The 18,040-nt window shown below is 39.6% G+C and overlaps 1 protein-coding gene across 1 annotated transcript in view; it reads left to right on the top strand.

Annotated features, from left to right (window-relative positions):
* CSMD1 (CUB and Sushi multiple domains 1) overlaps window positions 1–18,040 on the top strand; it is a 2,474,714-nt gene that overhangs the window by 1,824,100 nt on the left and 632,574 nt on the right. Inside the window, exons 20-21 of the mRNA XM_019520340.1 lie at window positions 8,428–8,616; window positions 16,566–16,682. Coding sequence (XP_019375885.1) covers window positions 8,428–8,616; window positions 16,566–16,682 — 306 coding nt within the window. The remainder of the gene's footprint in view (window positions 1–8,427; window positions 8,617–16,565; window positions 16,683–18,040) is intronic.

An 18,040-nucleotide genomic window follows, 5' to 3' on the forward strand; every position in this document is an offset into this window, starting at 1 on the left:
TTATTCCTAGTAACCTCGGGTGGTGCCCAGGGGAACAGAGCCTCCCCCAATTTCTGCTGGTCCCCCCTGGTGAGTTTGTAAATGACCACCAAATCCCCTCTCAGCCTTCTCTTGTGGAGGCTGAATAGGTTCAGGCCCTCCAGTCAGGAGTTACTGGAAGTGGGGGTAAGTGGGCAGGGGGGCAGGAGGGAATGACTGACAAAGACAGAGATACAGAGAGAGGTGGCCCTGCACGCCATCAGTGATAAACAGTGGTGTCTAGTGCTTGGCTCCAAGAAAAATCGGGACCTGGTGATGGGCACACTCATCTTTGCTGGAGCCCTTCTGGTTGTGGCTACCTGGAGCCCAAACCAGAGGTTCCCTGAAGCTCCTCCCTGCTACTGCCACTGTTGTTGCTGCCCCATGGGCCCTCTCTGTCTCTGTCTCTCCCTCCCCCTGCAATAATCCTGCACCTACACCATACCCGTATAGGGATGCCGACATATCCCAGGTCCCAGCATCAGCTGTAGATGCAGCTGTGGATCAGGGTGCCTGCCTGAGCCCTTCTTCAGGATAGAAAGGTGGTTCAGAGGTGGCAGGGGCCATGGATGAACTACCCCTGCTGAAGCTGTTGGCCATACCCATACCACTTCCCCACCTGCCTGTGGCCCCATCCAACATAGAGAGGTTTGAGGGAGCTGAGCAGGGGTGGGAATCAGAGGAAGGCTGAGCAGGGATGGGAATCAGAGGCAGGAGCAGAGCTGGGAGCTGGGGGGGGGTCTTTTAATTTTAATCATAGATTTTTGGGTTTTTATGAAAGAATTTGCTATTTTTTATCAGAGAATTTGCAATTTTATATCAGAGAGAACAAGGATCTCTGCTCATAAGGAATTAGCTGAAGAAGTATGGTTTAGATGCACAACTGTTTTGAAATAACTACTCAGTGAAGAGTAATTAATAGTTTGACATCACACTGAATGGCTATAAAAATATTATCAAACACAGCCCTTGAGTTACAGAGCTCAGTAATTATCAGTAATGGCTTGGGGAGTGGAGAAATGGGTACACACAAAAGGATGAAGATGACACAAAGCTGAGAGGTGGGGTAACCACTTATTCTAAAGGAGAAGATGGGTACTTAAAATGATCTTGATAAACTGGAGAAATGGTGTGAAATTGACAAGGTGAAATTGAATAAAGACAAATGCAAAGTACTGCACTGAGGAATTAGAAATTAAAGATACAAATACAATGTGGGGAATTGGCTAGAAAGTGGTGCTGCAGAAAAGAGTGACATTGCAGAAGAGGAACATATTCTGAAGGGGGCAGGAGGGTCTTAGTGGATCACAAATTAAACATGAGTAAGCAGAATGCAGCTGCTGCTAATCAGGCTGAACTCATTACAAATGTATTAAGAAGCACACTGTATATAAGATGTGGCAGATAGTTATCCTTTTCCATTTGGCACTGGTATACCCTCTTCTAGAATATTGCATCCATTTCTGAGGTCTATACTCAATGATATCCACAAACTGAAGAGTCCAGAGATGTTGTGTTGTTTTTGTTTTTTTTAATCAAGAAAAGTGGATGACTAGGAGGAGGCAGAACTGTCTTCCAACATTTAAACATTGTTATAAAAAGGATAGCAATTGTTTTGTTCTGTCTACTGAGACTAACATAAGAAGAAATTGGCTTATGTTGCAACAAGGGAGGTTTAGGTTAGGTGATAGGAAACACTTTTGAAGTTTAAGAAAATGCAAATACTTCTTTAAGGGAGGCTGAAATTACCTTAATTGGAGATTTCTTAAGTAATTAGAAAACCATATGCAATGAATTATTCACATATACTTCATTCCACCTTAGAGTAAGAGGATGGACTACATGCTTTCTTGAGTCCTTTCTAATCCTACATTTTATGTGATGTCCAGCTGATAAAAAAATAAGTTTATGTTACCTTAGTAAATTCCACATATATATGGGAGGTAAACTAAGATCACATAATCCAACCTTTGTAATTTTCCAATTTGGGAACTATTGTGCAGGTGAACATCAGGCCACAGTGCAGGCAAATTGAGCCCCTGTTGCTCCAAATGTATTGTTTTTGCTGCTGAGAAACAAGGAGGAGGCACCATCCTTCTGCTGTTGCTTTTCATAATAATAAAATTATAAAGCATATATATCAAAATTATCGAGCATTATATATCTATAATAATACAGATAGATGTAGATAGAACATCTTTTTTTTCTTGCTCCCTTACCCCCATTCCCCCCTTTATATATGCTCTGAATCAGAAAAAAATTACTTGTGGCTAAACACTACATGTAGCATATCAAAGCTGTTCATTTAAATGATCTAAATATAAATGCCTATTTAAATATTACTATATTAATATATTAAACATCACATCTACAGTATACATCTATATAATATATAAATTTACAATTATATAATACGTGTAAATGTCATCGCTAATTAGACTGAAGTACCTTTGCATACTGCATACATTTTCTAGTAATAAATTCTTGTTTCCTCTTTAGAACCCAAATCATTAAACCAGTTGCTGAACATCATTTATAGCTCCAAGACTTCGAAAATATTTACTTGAATCAGTAATGAAGAATTAAATACATCCAACAGAATATGGCCTTTGAAAGTATGGGTTTTTTATTTTGTTTCCCCTCCCCACCAAATGTCAGTATTGACACAACTTTTTCAAAGTGAAGCTTTGGCTTGGCATCATTTTAAAAATCATTAAACATGGTTTGCAGTTATACTAAGCTTTAACTAAAAACCCATATGGTTTGAGGGAGCTGTTGATACTTTAACAGAAATTAGCATTTTGGGGAGAAATGAAAAATAACTTACAAATTTCTTAACTTTGGGCACGCTAATAAAGGATGATACTGCATAGTATTTGTATTAGCAAGTACTAAATAAATGTGCAGTAAACAGAGTTACTCCACAGTAGTTCCAGTGAATGTCTTTTAAGTGATGCCACTGCACGGTAGCCTAATAATACTGTGCAGTAGCATTGCCCATGCTGTGATGTGCACTACTGCATAGTATTTTTCAACTACTTTTCAGTCAAAGTCTCCTGTAGAGGCATCCTTTGGAGGAAAAAAAATAATTTCAGAAACATTTATGACTATAAAGTTTCTCCTACTCATAGTTTAAATTGTGTTTAAAAACACTTTATGCAGAGCTTTCCATTTCTTTTTCTTTACTGCTCCCAAAGATGTCTAGCTTTATCCATTCCTCTTCTGGTCTTTGTTTATTTTTTCAGATTTGACTTGAAGGTGCCTTTTTGCTTAAAAAGAAGAATATTTGTACTAAAAAAGTGTTGCTTCCGGCCTGAAACACAATAATTATATTTGCTAGTCTCACAACTTAGTACTTACAATGAGATAAAGTTAAAGGAAACTCCATATCTCTTACTGGTTTGCTTTATGATCATCTGATAACATCATCAATCACTGATGACATTGGAGCATTGTAGTTTTCTTAAGGATTAGGGAAGCTGAACTTTTCTGGATGGATCATTTCCTTGATAGGAGAGAAATGAGTTAACTTATTTGTTTTTCTTTAGTAACAATATTCCTAAATACAGTTATTAGCAATATACAATTCTGACAAGAAACAGGGATGAAAGCAAGTTGAATGAGGAGCTAGGAACCAATATTTATTATATTGAGATAAAATTAACCTATCCTTTGTTGCCTATCTTTGTTTGGCCAACACAATGTTTCAACGAAGAGTGAATGGAAAGGATGGAAAAACTGACCAAGGGAAACCTAGATAGTTACTGTACATTTATTAAAGCAAAGACTTTTACTTGGTCAGACAGATTTAAATGAACTGTTGTTGTAGCTGCTCCATGACCTTGTATAATATGGGAGACTGACACACTGCCTGATCCTTGGCTGCCAATAGGAAGTTATAGGAAAGTTAATTCAAGTTAACTATCTTGTCATAAACCACTTGAATTTTCCTTCTCAAAAGTGCACTAGTAATTTTGTAACAAAAAGGAAACCTACTTAAATTCAGTTATCAACAGCATTGCTCAGTTGCCTGCTTCTGAATGAGCTATCCATTTTTAAAGAACTTTTGTTGCCCCCACCAACTTGTAAATAATAACAAAAAATCATTTAATACTAAACTACATAACTCCTAACCTGATTTTATTGACTGTCTTTCTCTCCAACATTCACTCACATGACAATACAGTGAGCATGATTGCTACTGTAACTGCAACAGAAAAGTATTTGATCATATTAGATTGCACGTAGAGTTTAATCATTCGGTAACATATGGATTATGAACTACCACAGGAGCATGCACAATGTCAGAACACATGCCCTTTTTCTCAGAAGGAAAAAGGCCAGTAACGGAGAAGGAGACTAAGTTGAAAAATAACTGTGTGTACTGAGATGATGTACAAATTTTCTGTGCAAGTTTCATATTTTTTTCAATCATGTTTTTCTTCCTTTGCCTGTTTGGGTTGCCACCTGTCCCACTGCATCTGGGGTGTCACCGCCCCTCCCACCAAATTGCCACCCCTCTCTCTGCATCACCGACCCTCCCGCATGCCCCATGAGCCCCGAGGAACAGGGAGGGGGGACCCACGCAGGCTGCTATGCCCCAGGCCATGGGGGCTTGGCAGGCTGCTTTCCCTTGGGCTGTGGGGGCTCCACAAAACCAGAAGTACCATGCTGGGCACTTCTGGTTTCACTTTTCCCTTACAAGCCCTTATAAGCCAGCATGCTGGTTAACAAAGTGTGTCAGCTTGTAAGGTGCTGGATAACTCAACTTTTACTGTACTTACAAGTTTTTGGAAAGTCATGGTTTACATATGCTCAGTATAGATTTATTAGAATTTAACTGCTCTAATCATTGCAAATTTTACATGTATTAGATTTACTTGAGCCTATCATAGCTCCTATATGTGTATAATTTCATGCACAACCTGACCAAGTGATTATATAATATTTCTGCAACATAATGCTACAGAAAAGAACCTGGATATTCCTTGAAATGATTTTCCCAATGTGGTGTGGGGACTCCCTTTGAAATGAGTGCAAAGGAGCCACCTGACTTTTTCCTCTCAGTGACTTGCCCATTCACTAAAACCCTGGGCAGCAAGGAGGACAAAATCAAATCATAAAAAATAAGAATGGGCAAATAGGTAGACTGAAGAACAGGAAGGGAAAGAAAAGGAAGACAAGGAATGTGGTGAGATTGGGACTGAAGACTAAAAGAAAACTACTGGTACTGGGACTTGCTGGGCAAAAAGTTTGTAACAATCTAGACAAGGAGATTGGGACAAAACCTGTGAGTGAAATAGTTGTAAAAGTGAAAATCAGTTAGGTGAAAAGGCACTGAGAACAGTTGAGAGGGAAGGGAAATCTGGAACTTACTAGGTTGGGAAATTAGCATACGAGGTATGGGAAGAGAGGAGATATAGGAGGTGCAATCAATTTGAAGTGCACCATTAATTTGAAGTGCTCCTGGGTGCACCATTTAAATGTGCCCATGGGACAGGAAAGTTGAGCTGAGTGGGAGCAGCCCCAGCTGGTGGGGTCTTAAGGAGTCAGCCTGACAGCTCGGCACTACTCCAACCCATTAACATCCTGTGGATGGCCTGGTTGAGGCACAAGTGTGCTCTAGTGTGGAGCTACCCATCAGGCAGCTGAAGCACCCTCATGCCCTAACCAGCTAGGTCAGGGTCTAAATGTGCATTGTTGCAGAGTAAAAATCTCCACAACAGGATAGTATTTGTATTTACAAGTACTACCCTTCTGCAGAGCTTATAAGTTTATTAGCTGCTAATTAGTCTCCCCACAAGGGAGCTAGGTTTTCTGATCAGTGTGGAAAACTGTGGATTTTCCCTATTAAAGGAGAAAAAAACAGGAAATGGTGAGCTTCCTCTTGCATGCTGGCAGAGTTCCAGGCTACAAGGTGCTGCTTGTGGCTGTGGGGAGTAGGAGGAGAGCTATCACACATGCACATGGCAGCCAGACAGCAGTGGAAAGCAGCTCTTGCAGCTCCCTCCAGGTAAGTCTATGGGGGTGGGGTTGGCACTGGCCACATATTAGGTGGGGGGAGGGGGCACAGGCCATGCAATGGGAGGGAGGGGGAACAGGCCATGTATTGTGAGGGTAGGAGGAGGCACAGGTGATGGGACAGTGGGGCACATGCGCCCCAAGATTTCTGTGCTCACCGCAGAGCTTAGGGTGGCAGCATGGCTGGACCAGCTCCAAAGAAGCCATCTCTGTGGCCAAGATGTGGGACCTGGTGTGGGAGGAAACACTGTGCTACCATGGCCACCAAGATGAGGCACTGTGGTTTGGAGTTGTGCCTTCATGGCTGCCAGGTGTATAGAGGGTGCCTCATCTTGGCAGCCATGCTGGTGCAGTACTCCATCCCAAACAGTTACATGTTCTGAGCTGTGGAGGTGGCTCCTGCCTGGAGCTAGTTCAGCTCCACTGCAGCCCCATGCCAAATGCTGCACTGTGGGCACAGAAATCGCAGGGGGTATGTACCCACACCCCTCTTCCCCACATGACCACCCCATTTTCCCCACACCCACTCCTTTGCTCATATGCTGGAGGCATGGGGCAGTGGATCAGGAGTGAGGGGCACCAGCAGCGCTGAGGGGATGTGGATCAGTGGGTCAGGAGTGAGGTGTACCAGCAGGGCCAGGGGCCTGTGGGTTGGGAGTAAGGGGCATTGGCAAGGCTTGGAGGGCTGTGGATCAGGAGCGAGGGTCAAAAATTTATAGGTATTTAGAATTTATTTTATTATAATCATTAAGACACTGGTAGGCTTCCAAATTGATTTAAAACTGTAAATATAGCAATAACACATTGTATTCAACAGATAATTACATATATAGAGAGGCATTTTATTGTAATCATGGGAAAACATGGATTTGGGGGGTTTAAATCAGAGAATTTGGGATTTTTAACCAGAGAATTTGGGATTTTTAAACAGCAAAAACCAGGATCCCTGCTCAAGACTAGAACTGGGTGTTGTTGTTGCAAGTTCTGGGAACCTCCAAAAATGTATACACAGATGAGGCACAGATCAACCTGGTCCAGCTCCACCTCATGAAGTGTGGGGACACACTAATCAAATGTATAAGCTGAGAGAGGAGGCAACAGAGGGATGCTGGAGAAGTCCCATTTGGTTATGTTTGCCACACATTTAAAGCTGTTAAGAAATGGGAATAATTGGAAATGGGAAAGAAAGGCAAAGTTCAGCTGTGGGATTGAAGAGGAAGCCAAAATGTAGTCAATGTAGTGGCTCACCAAGATTTGAAAAAGAGCTAGTGCGTAGGGATACTGAGCATAATGGGCACTACCCTGTGTCTTATTCAGATGGGCTTGTAGTGTTTCCTTGTGGTAGGTTTTCATCGGGATGTTTACTTAGTATGGGCCATGAGTTTCATAGTAATACTCAGTCTTGGCTGCATTTAATCAACTTCATAGTTTGTTTCCATTGCTGAGTATATGCTTTTGGCATCAGTTTAATTATAGCCAATGTATTTAATGATGTTTCTTTGTATGAAAATATAAGACAAGTAGCTTTTGTCCCCATTCTGGCTGGGGAAAATATCTCATCTTATGCTTGAGTAAATATGATGTACACACAGACGCATAGACTTTGGTTAGTCTATAAGATACAAATCTACCCTGCCTTCTACTTTACTTCAGACTAACATGGCTAGCTTTGACTTTCTGCTGCCATTGGTACTGCCCCAGCCACTGCCAATGACCATGGGCACAAAAGCAGCATGTAATGCCTGTGAATTAACTTATTTACATATCTACAGTTTAATTAAGAACTCTTAAAAGCCTACAGAAATGGGTGTCCTCACTTTTTCATCCTATTTTTATGCATAGGACTTTATCTGTAGGACTGTAAGGCTATTATAGAACAAACCTGAAACTAAATTTACTGGATCCATAAAGTACAAGTTCTAACATGGTGCTTCTTTACATAATTAAAAAAAAGGAAAAAAAAATCACTGCTGTGACCAAAATGAGAAAGCATTCACGAGTGAGCCGAGTCATCTCAAAGCAGCATATAAAATGTAATAAATTAATGTGATTACATAATAACAAAAGGAGATGTAACAGAGTAGTATGTTGACTCTTAATAAGATCCTCTGGCTGTAACATTTGTTTTTTATATTTGTTCTATTTTTGTCAGTGTTTTAAAAATATCTTTTAAAGCTTTGACCGATATATTAAAATTCAGAATTAACATACTGTGGCTGTGGTTTAAGTCAATGACAGCACCCAGAAGATGGTATTGAGTTGTAGTATTGACTTAGCCCCAAGTATTTTATTTATGATATATTTTCATCGTTTTCTGCCTCTCTCTTTCTGTTTGTGTTTGTGTTGCTCTTGTTCTCCTTTAAGCAGTAGCTTTACTTTGCTTTTCAGGCGTTACACTAGAATCAGATTCCTGCCTTGATCCAGGGATTCCTATGAATGGCCATCGCCACGGTAACGGCTTTAGCATCCGATCTACAGTAACTTTTAGCTGTGATCCAGGATATACACTGAGTGATGAGGAGCCACTCATATGTGAAAAAAACCATCAGTGGACTCATGCATTACCTAGCTGTGATGGTAGGTTCCAATTATAATAACCAAATTAAAAAAAGTAAGATGGAGTGAAATTACACCTTAGACCATAACCTGTAAAATGTTAGGCAGTGTTAAGTTAGAATGTTCTGTGAGCAGTTGCACGTTAAACATTAACACTGCTTCATGTCTGCACAGCACTGAGTTGCTGCTAAAGAGCTGGTGAGCAGGCACGTGGCTAGGAGCCAGGGCACCCAAGTTGTCTCCCTGCTCTGAGGCTGGAGTTGGGCCTGGGAGTGGTGCATTGTGGGACCCTTGGGTTCACTCCCTGCTTGGGATGAGATACTCAGAGGGTACTTCACTTGAGTTAACAAGCTTTAATATGCAGATGCTCACATTTTAAATGTCCTTAGTGTAACATGTAACTTCAACCCTGTGTTTTTCTGTTTTAGTGCATTAGTTAGTCATGTCCTTAGTCATGTTCTCTTCCTTTCCAACATACCAGAGTTCAAAGCTTTTAAATACTTCTATTTTAATAGTATCAATACTCTGTATTTCTATCTTTCCTTGCAACCCACAACTGAATGTGTGTTATGAATTACTTACACCACTTTAAGTATTATCTTCATTCAATATATGAATAAACTCTGAAATGTGTAGATGAGGTGCTGTACCATAAGATCTAGGAACAAGAGGCAAAGATTAAATCTTCCTTAATCATAATAATGATGAAACTGTCTCAGCTCTGATTATCATCTCAGCACAGATGTACTATATCTGAAAGAAGTAAGGAAAAGGAAGAAAAAATCATAGGAAAAAGAAGGAAGAAAGGAGTTGACGGAGAAAGGGAGGGTGAATGGGCCTGAACTGAGAAGAATGTGAAAAGGGCAGGGGAAATGCAGGGTTGGGAGGAGGTCACACAGAACCCTAGGCACTGGAAGACAATGGTAACTTTGGGGACATCCTGAGGTATGGATGTTATAATATTTGTATATTATACAAATATGAATGTGTATGTCAAACACACATTTCCTTTCTAGATTGGGAATATGTTCTAAGAAAGAAAGTATTTATTGCTGGTTCAGGTTTCATTTGCTTCATGAATTAATACAGTACAAGCATAGGAAGTTATACTTTAGTTTCTGTTTTAACCCATTTGAAATATTCTAAAGAACACATTTACAGAGGGTTTCATCTTATGCCATAATATATACATTATTAGCATTGGCCAAACTTGCAATGGCTAAGTAAAAGCAAACATTAAGAAGAAATTAAGGTATCTTAATCCAAATGGTCCCTCTTGGAAAGACAGAAACATATCATAAATTATAGCACTTTCTTTCAGTTACCTATCTTATTTATCAATCACCTTTGACTGATTTTGCTGAAAAGAAGAGAGTGTGAGACAATGCTTACATAATTCAAGTTAAGATAAATATGTAATAGGTGTTTTCTCCCTTTTCTTAAACATTTGACTGGTATTCAGGGCTTTGCTAAGATTTTTCCATTAGGAAAAATGATTGATTATGAGCTATATATTTCTTTGGAGCAACTCTGTTTATTCTAAAAGTATGTACACAGAGATCTATTTCCAGGCACATAACAGGAGCCACTTCTCTTGCTTATAAATCAGACTTACCTTATAAATCAGGCTTACCTTTACAGCTAGTTATGTTCCTAAAAGGCTGGGCATACTTTCCACATCTTCTCTGGCTTCCCCACATGCTGTTTCTCAAGTGTCAGGACACACACAGTTGCAACCAATCAACTAAGTCTTGGGAGGCAGTTTCTCTTTCTTTAATTTCCACTGTTAAAGGGGGTATTTCATTATTTGTTTAATTTATCCTGAATGCAAAGTGCCTATTACTCATGTTGACAATAATCAGGACTCTGACAATTATACTTTTCATCATAACAGTTGATCTTCCAAAATACATAAAAAGGTTTGTTATATGTTGAATATGATGAGGAACTACCTAACATCATTTCTTCCCTCTCTATTCAAGATTGTACAACAATTTTGCACAGTAAAACATGCTGTGTGAGTTACACTAATTTAAAAGCATCTGTTTTCACATATACATATAACATAAGAAAATAAAAGGTTTTTTTCCATTAGAAAACCTGTATTCTATATATCTTTCTTTGAAAAACTATGTGTTGAGAGTATTCACAAAATATGAACAAAGTCTAATGCTATGCAGTAGAAACACATTTCAGAATGAATTACTAATTAAAAGGTAGCATACAACACTGTATGGTGCAAACAGCTGTTTTTGAAAACTGGAAAATGTGCTAAAAGTAGAGGCCAGTGAATATTACAATAACATTTTCTGTGAGTATTCACATAAGTTCAAAAATAATATTTGCTTTGCTTTTTTCTATACTTTGTTCATGTTCATTTTCATCAAATTTTCTGATAAACAGCTGTTGAAATAAGATGCATGTATGTCCCCAAATATTTCCACTTGCTTTTCAGGTTACAGTAATTCAGGTTAAGAATTTAAACAGTGCCAATCTATACTTCCAATTTAAAGCCAATATATGCAACTGAAATTTTTAATTTAGAAAACTGAGTCTTCTCAACATTACAGCTACTCATGAATTATCTATAAACTAACCATTATTTGCATAATTCTGAATAACATTATTTTGAAACTGTCAATAGTGTGTGCATAAAAAGGGAAGAGGAAAAAATGAAGCATTTTTAAATAACATTTATCCACTAAAGTGTAGGTAAGACGGTTTAAACATGGTTCCTGATTAATTATTTTTGAGCAAAGTTTCTTGCCTGACTGTTTCTTGCCTGACTGCCAAACTATTCAAGAAAGACAGGCAGGGGAGAAGAGGAGAAGGAGTTGCGCTATATGTAAAAGAGCTGTATGATTACTCAGAGCTCTAGTATGAAACTGGAAAAAGGCCTGTTGAAAGTCTCTGGGTTAAGGTTACAGGGGAGAAGAACAAGGGTGATGTTGTGGTGGATGTGTGCTATAGACCACCAGACCAGGAGGATGAGCTAGATGAGGCTTTCTTCAGAAAACCAGTGGAAGTTTCCAGATCACAGGCCCTGATTCTCATGGGGGACTTCAATCACCTTGACATCTGCTGGGAGTGCAATCCAGGAAGATTTTGGAGAGTACCAGGGACAACTTTTTGGTGCAAGTATAGGCCATGCTCTTCTTTACCTGCTGCTCACAAACAGGGAAAAAATGGTGGGGGATGGAGAAGTGGATGGCAACTTTGGCAGTAGTGATCACAAGATGATTGAGTTCAGGTTCCTGAGGAATGGAAGAAAGAGCAGCATAGCATGGACCCTGGACTTCAGAAAAGCAGACCTTGACTCCCTGAGGAAACTCATGGGCAGGATCCCCTGGAGGCCAGTCTGAGTGGGAAAGGAGTCCAGGAGAGCTGGTTGTATTTTAAAGAAATCTTACTGAGGGCTCAGGAACAAACCAGCCCTAAGTGCAGGAAGAATAGAAAATGTGGCATGTGACCAACATGGCTTAGCAGAGAACTCTTCAGTGAGCTTAAAGACAAAAGGAATCTTACAAAAAATGGAAGCTTGGACAAACAACTTGGGAGGAGTATAAGAATATTGCTCAGACATGAAGGAATGAAGTCAGGAAGGCCAAAGCAATTGGAGTTGCAGGTAGTAAGGGGCATAATGAGTAACAAGAAGGGTTTCTACAAGCATGTTAGTAAACCGAGGAAGGTCAGGGAAAGTGTGGGTCACTTACTGAAAGGGGTGGCAATCTGGTGACAGATGAGGAGTAAAAGGCTGAAGTACTCAATGCCTTTTTTACCTTGGTCTTCACAGGCAAGGTCAGCTCCCAGACTACTGCACCAGGCAGCCTATTTTGGGGAGGAGGTTAGCAGTCCTCAGTGGTGAAAGACTATTTAGAAAAGCTGGATGGGTACAAATCCACAGGGTCTATATGTAATGAATCTAGGGTGCTAAGGGAGTTGGCTGATTTGATTGTAGAGCTGTTGACTCTTATCTTTGAAAACTCATGGCAATTTGGGGAGGTCCTGGACAATTGGAAAAGGGAAAATATAGTGCCCATCTTTAAGAAAGGAAAGGAGGAGGATCCAGGGAGCTACAAACTAGTCAGCCTCACCTCGCATTCCCTGGAAAAATCATGGAGCAGGTCCTCAAATAAAGGACTTGGAGAAGAAGAAGGTGATTACAATCAGCATGGATTCATCAAGGGCAAGTCATGCCTGACCAACCCAACTACCTCCTATGATGAGTAGGGATCATGGTTTTCTCTGATTTAAAAAAAAAATCCCCAATTTTCATATTTAAATAAAAGTAGCCCAAAATCTACATTTCCCCATATATAGCGGTGTTTCATTTTAATAGAGGAAAAATGTGGAATTTGGGTTACTTTTTTAAATCTAAAAATTAGGCTTTTTTTTTTAAATTGGAGGAAGTCAGGATCTGTAATGATGAGATAACTGGCTCTGTGGATTTGGGGAAAGCAGTAGACATAATATATCTTGCCTTTAGCAAGGCTTTTGATAGGGTCTCCCAAAGCATTCTTGCAAGCAAGCTAAGGAAGTATGGGTTGGACTGCAAAGTGGATAGAAAGTTGATTGGATTGTCAAGCTCAGCAGGTAGTAACCTATGGCTCAACGGGTAGTAACTTACGGCTCAACAGGTAGTAACCTATGTCTAGCTGGCAGCTTGTGTCATGTGGACTACCTCAGGAGTCAGTCCTAGGGTCAATTTTGTTCAATATCATCATTAACAATCTGAAAGATAGAATGGATTACACCCTCAGGGAGTTCTCAGGTGACACCAAGCTGAAAGGTATAGTAGATACACTGGAGAGTAGAGCTAGGATTCAGAGTGACCTAAACAAAATGGAGGATTGGGCCAAAAAATCTCATGAGGTTCAACAAGGATTAGTATTAATGCACCCTCAGCAAGTTGGGAGATGACACCAATCTTGGGGAAGTAGTACATATACTGGAGGGTAGGGCAAGGATTCAGAGAGACTTTGACAAATTGGACCAAAAGAAATCTCATAAAGTTCAATAAGGACAAGCGCAAAATTTTCATTTAGGATGGATGAATCCCATGCACTGCTACAGCCTGAGGACTGACTGGTAAGCACCAGCTCTATAAAAAAGGACCGGGGGGTTACAGTGGAAAATAACCTGGATATGAGTCAGGAGTGTGCCCTTGTTGCCAGGAAGGCTAACAGCATACTGGGCTCCATTAGTAGGGGCATTGCCAGCAGAACTAGGGAAATAATTATTCTGCTCTATTCTGGTATCAAGTTTTGGGGCCCCACTACAGAAAGGATGGGGACAAATTGGAGAGAGTACAGCAGAAAGCAACAAAAATAGTTCAGGGCTGAGGCACAAGACTTATGAGGAGAGGTTGAGGGAATTTGGTCTATTTAGTTTGAAGAAGAGAAGACTGAGAGGCTATTTGATAGCAGTCTTCAACTTCCTGAAGGGTGGTTCCAAAGAGGATGGAGGTAGACTTTTCTCAGTGGTGACAAGTGACAGAACAAGGAGAGGTTTAGGTTGAATATTAGGAAAAACTTTCTCACTAGGAGGGTTACCTAGAGAGGTGGTGGAATCTCCATCCTTCAAGGTTTTTAAAGCCCAGCTTGACAAAGCCCTGGCTGGAATATTTTAATTGTGGATGGTCCATCTTTGAGCAGGGCGTTGGACTAGATGACCTCCTGAGGTCCCTTCCAACCTTTTTTTTCCCCATGATTATGATAATAGATTCTATGGTTATGTTCTGTTTTGATAATAGAAAGTAAGAGGACATTCAGTGAAATTCAAAACTGATAAAAGGAAGTACAGTATTTTCTAATGTACACAAACACCTGTGTATATGATATAACCCCTTTCCACATTATGAAATTGTGGTTGAAAATAATAACACAAATTTAATTGAATTCTTACTAGATTGTATGCCAATTATTTAAATTGTTTTTGTTACTTAGCTTTCTAAATGTTACACTTTCATTTAAGCTTCCTTTTTGGGAACAAACGTGCTTCTTCTAGACCAGCAAACATGGTACCTTTTCAGGAAATACATAATTAATCTTTGGAAGTCATTGCTGTAACATATCATTGATGCCAAGATTAATGAAACCTACCTTTTGGTAATGAGGATAGCACTTAACCTCGCTAACCTCATCAGCAGAAGCAAACTTCCTCAGGCCAGAACACACTGAATGGATCCAGACCATGCCATAACAAGGAATGCAAAACCTGCCAACACATCACCACCCCCACAATTATTACACCTCACAACAGAGCCTTAAGCTTCCCTGCATCTTACAGCTGTACCTCTAGAAATGTAATATACCTCATCCAATGCACCAAATGCCCTGATGGAAAATATGTAGGAGAGACCAAACAACAACTGTGCACCAGAATGCATGACACCAGAAATCCATCAAAGACAAGAATACACAATTACCTGTAGGGGCACACTTCTCACAAGAAAACCACTCTCTCTCCAATCTCTCAGTCCTAATCCTCAAAGAAAACTTAGAAAACACTTTTCAGAGATGAGCCTATGAACTTCACTTCACCAGCCTCCTGGATACAACAAATCATGGACTAAATATAGACATTGGATTTATGACACATTATAACTTCCCTGACATCTGACTCCCCAGGTACCTCTCCACTATTTAACTGCTACATTCATCCCCCTTCTCCCCCACACCCAGCCTGTCTCTCACCCACTGACTCCTCAGTTTACATCTTCACTGACAGCCTGTCTTGCACGCAGACCAGCCTCTGGCTTCTTTTACTATTCATTCCATCTAGGAAGAGCACACACCAACTGGAGAGACTTCCTCAGCCTCAAAGTGTTTTTAACCTGAAAGCTTGCTAATTTTTTTTTCCAACTATTTAAGTTGGTCTAATAAAAGATATCAGATTCACCCAAAGAACCTTGTCTGCCTATGTCCTTAGACCAATGGCTACAACATACACGCCTGATGTAAAATTCCTTTACATTTTTCATTCTTTGATTTATATATATATATATATAACATTATTCAGGACAAAAAAAAAGAAAAGAAATACTGTAATACTAGAATTTCCTGCAAAACAGAAATTCCATTTTCTCACTATCTCTATATAGATAAATTATGCTAATTAGTCAGTTTTTTGGTAGCCATGTTAATTCTACTTAAAACCTCTGAAGAATTCTCAGATGAAGAGAGATTGGAAATATTGGGATTGTTTACTTGATAAAGGAGATGAATGGTAAGGGTAATATAGAAGTTGCATGATAATGAAGTGCCTAGAGAATGAAGATCAAGAAATTATGTTTGCCTTGCCTCCAAATACAAGAGCAAGGGAAGCATTCAGTAATATGCTTTGTGTGAAGAGTATTAAATAATGTTCACTTAAATGCATGGTCAAAGCACTCATGCTCTTTTAAGCAACTGAAGTTCGATTGTTTTTTGTTTTGCGTAATTTTGTCTGTCCCCTGCTTTAAACATGTAATTTCTTTTTATATAGGACAAACAATATATTTTAATATAGAAAACCTATATTAATAAATGTCACTTTCTGTTGTCCTATGCTGTACTACGTATGCTACAATTGTTTAAAACTACTTAACTGAACTTTTAAAAAGTGTACTACTTCATATGACCAACTTGCATTTGATTACAGTCTATTCCATGTCCATACTTATGCCAAGATTCCCCATTGACTTCCAAAGAAGTTACCAAGGAAACCAGCCACTCTCTGTGTATGAGGAGTTTTAACACATTATTGCTGCTGGTAATCTTCTCTGCCTTTATCAGATGTAGCCATCGTTTAAAAAAATGTTGAAAACATGCATAGACCATACACTAGTGAAGAAAAGTTATCTTTGTCAATAATATGTCTCTAGATCACTATAAAGAGAAATTTATTAAGCAAAAATGAGTATCTGAGATTTTGCTACAGTAACAGAGAGCCCAATATAATGACATTTTCTCTCTTTCTTTCTTATTAAGCTCTGTGTGGTGGTTATATTCATGGGAGCAGTGGAACCATTCTTTCTCCAGGTTTTCCTGATTTTTATCCAAACTCTCTTAACTGCACTTGGACTATTGAAGTATCACATGGCAAGGGTAAGAATGTAATGCAACTGCCAATCCACAGATAATATATATTTTAAATATGCTTCTGACAGAATTAAATATAAGTATTTTGTTAATCCTTGAAAGAAAAAAATAATAATTTAATTTTCTCAAACTATTACATTAAAATTTGGTTGTATATTAAGATTTGCGATAGGAGGGAGGCAGGAGGAAAATCCTTCCATAATGGCAGGCATTAAACAAACTACTTATACTGCTTTTGCAGATGTTTGTGGTCTTAAGAAGATAGTCCTGTATTTGGAAGGGAGATATTTCCTTTTCTTAGTAAAATGGATGACAGAGAGGAAAGAATATAATGGTTGATTGTGAGCACAATTCATATCAATATATTTGACAGAAGGCTACCCAGTCTTATATTCAGCTTAAGTTTGTTTATTTGCTGGCTTTGTACACCAGGTCTGATCAGTTTCTGAGGCCCCTGACAGATGTGCAAGTATATGTACGAAGGAATTTGACACACAGTTATCATGTTCCCTAACATTCTACATGTTGTGGGGCAGGGGAGAGCCTGGGGTGGTGATCTTAGGCTCCCCCTGCACTGGGAAGTAGTAATCTGTCAGCTGATGAGGCTTCCAGCCATGGGAGGCCCACCATGTGCTCCTGCAGCTGGGAACCACATCAGCTGATCCAGACTTCCAGCCATGGGCATATACCCTGTGGATGGGAGCTGCAGCCTGGACACACATTTGGTTAATGGCATGATAAGAGGCAGCCACAAAGTTCTTATAAATGTTTTGTGTAATAACTTTGTGGCTTATTCCTTATTTTAATCACACCGTTAATTACATTAACTTTTGGCTTGGTCACAACTTAAAACATGATTAGTTGGTTAAATAGCTAAGTGTGCCAGGGGCTTAAATGTAACACTTGACATACACACCAATGTGTAGGGTTTTAAATGGCAGAGGCTTTTATCATTGCTGTAAAAGGTAATACTTCTTTATGTGACCTACACCTTCATGTAACACCAGTACTGTGTCTTGTCATCAGTGAAATGTTGATAAACACCTAGGCAGATATAGTATTATGTTCACTGGGGAGTTTTGTGCCCATATGCATGCATTTGTGTTTTTATATATGTATAAAGGACTTACTAATAAGGTTCTTTTAGTGGGTACAAAACAGAGTACATATAGGCTAGGGACAGACATTCAAAAAGCCTGAGCCTGAATTAATTCAATCTTTGCAGGTAACCTATCTAGGCTGAACTGATTTATAACTGCACAGACATCCCCAATATTCAGGCACATGCCTGCAATGGCTCAGGCTAGAAGCTAGGGGGTGCTACAGCAGCTCTCCCATCTTCCACAGCACTAAGCTGAGGCCGG

This window comes from Gavialis gangeticus, unplaced genomic scaffold, assembly GCF_001723915.1.
Source record: "Gavialis gangeticus isolate Ggan-Ray unplaced genomic scaffold, GavGan_comp1, whole genome shotgun sequence".
NCBI classification, from domain to species: domain Eukaryota; kingdom Metazoa; phylum Chordata; order Crocodylia; family Gavialidae; genus Gavialis; species Gavialis gangeticus.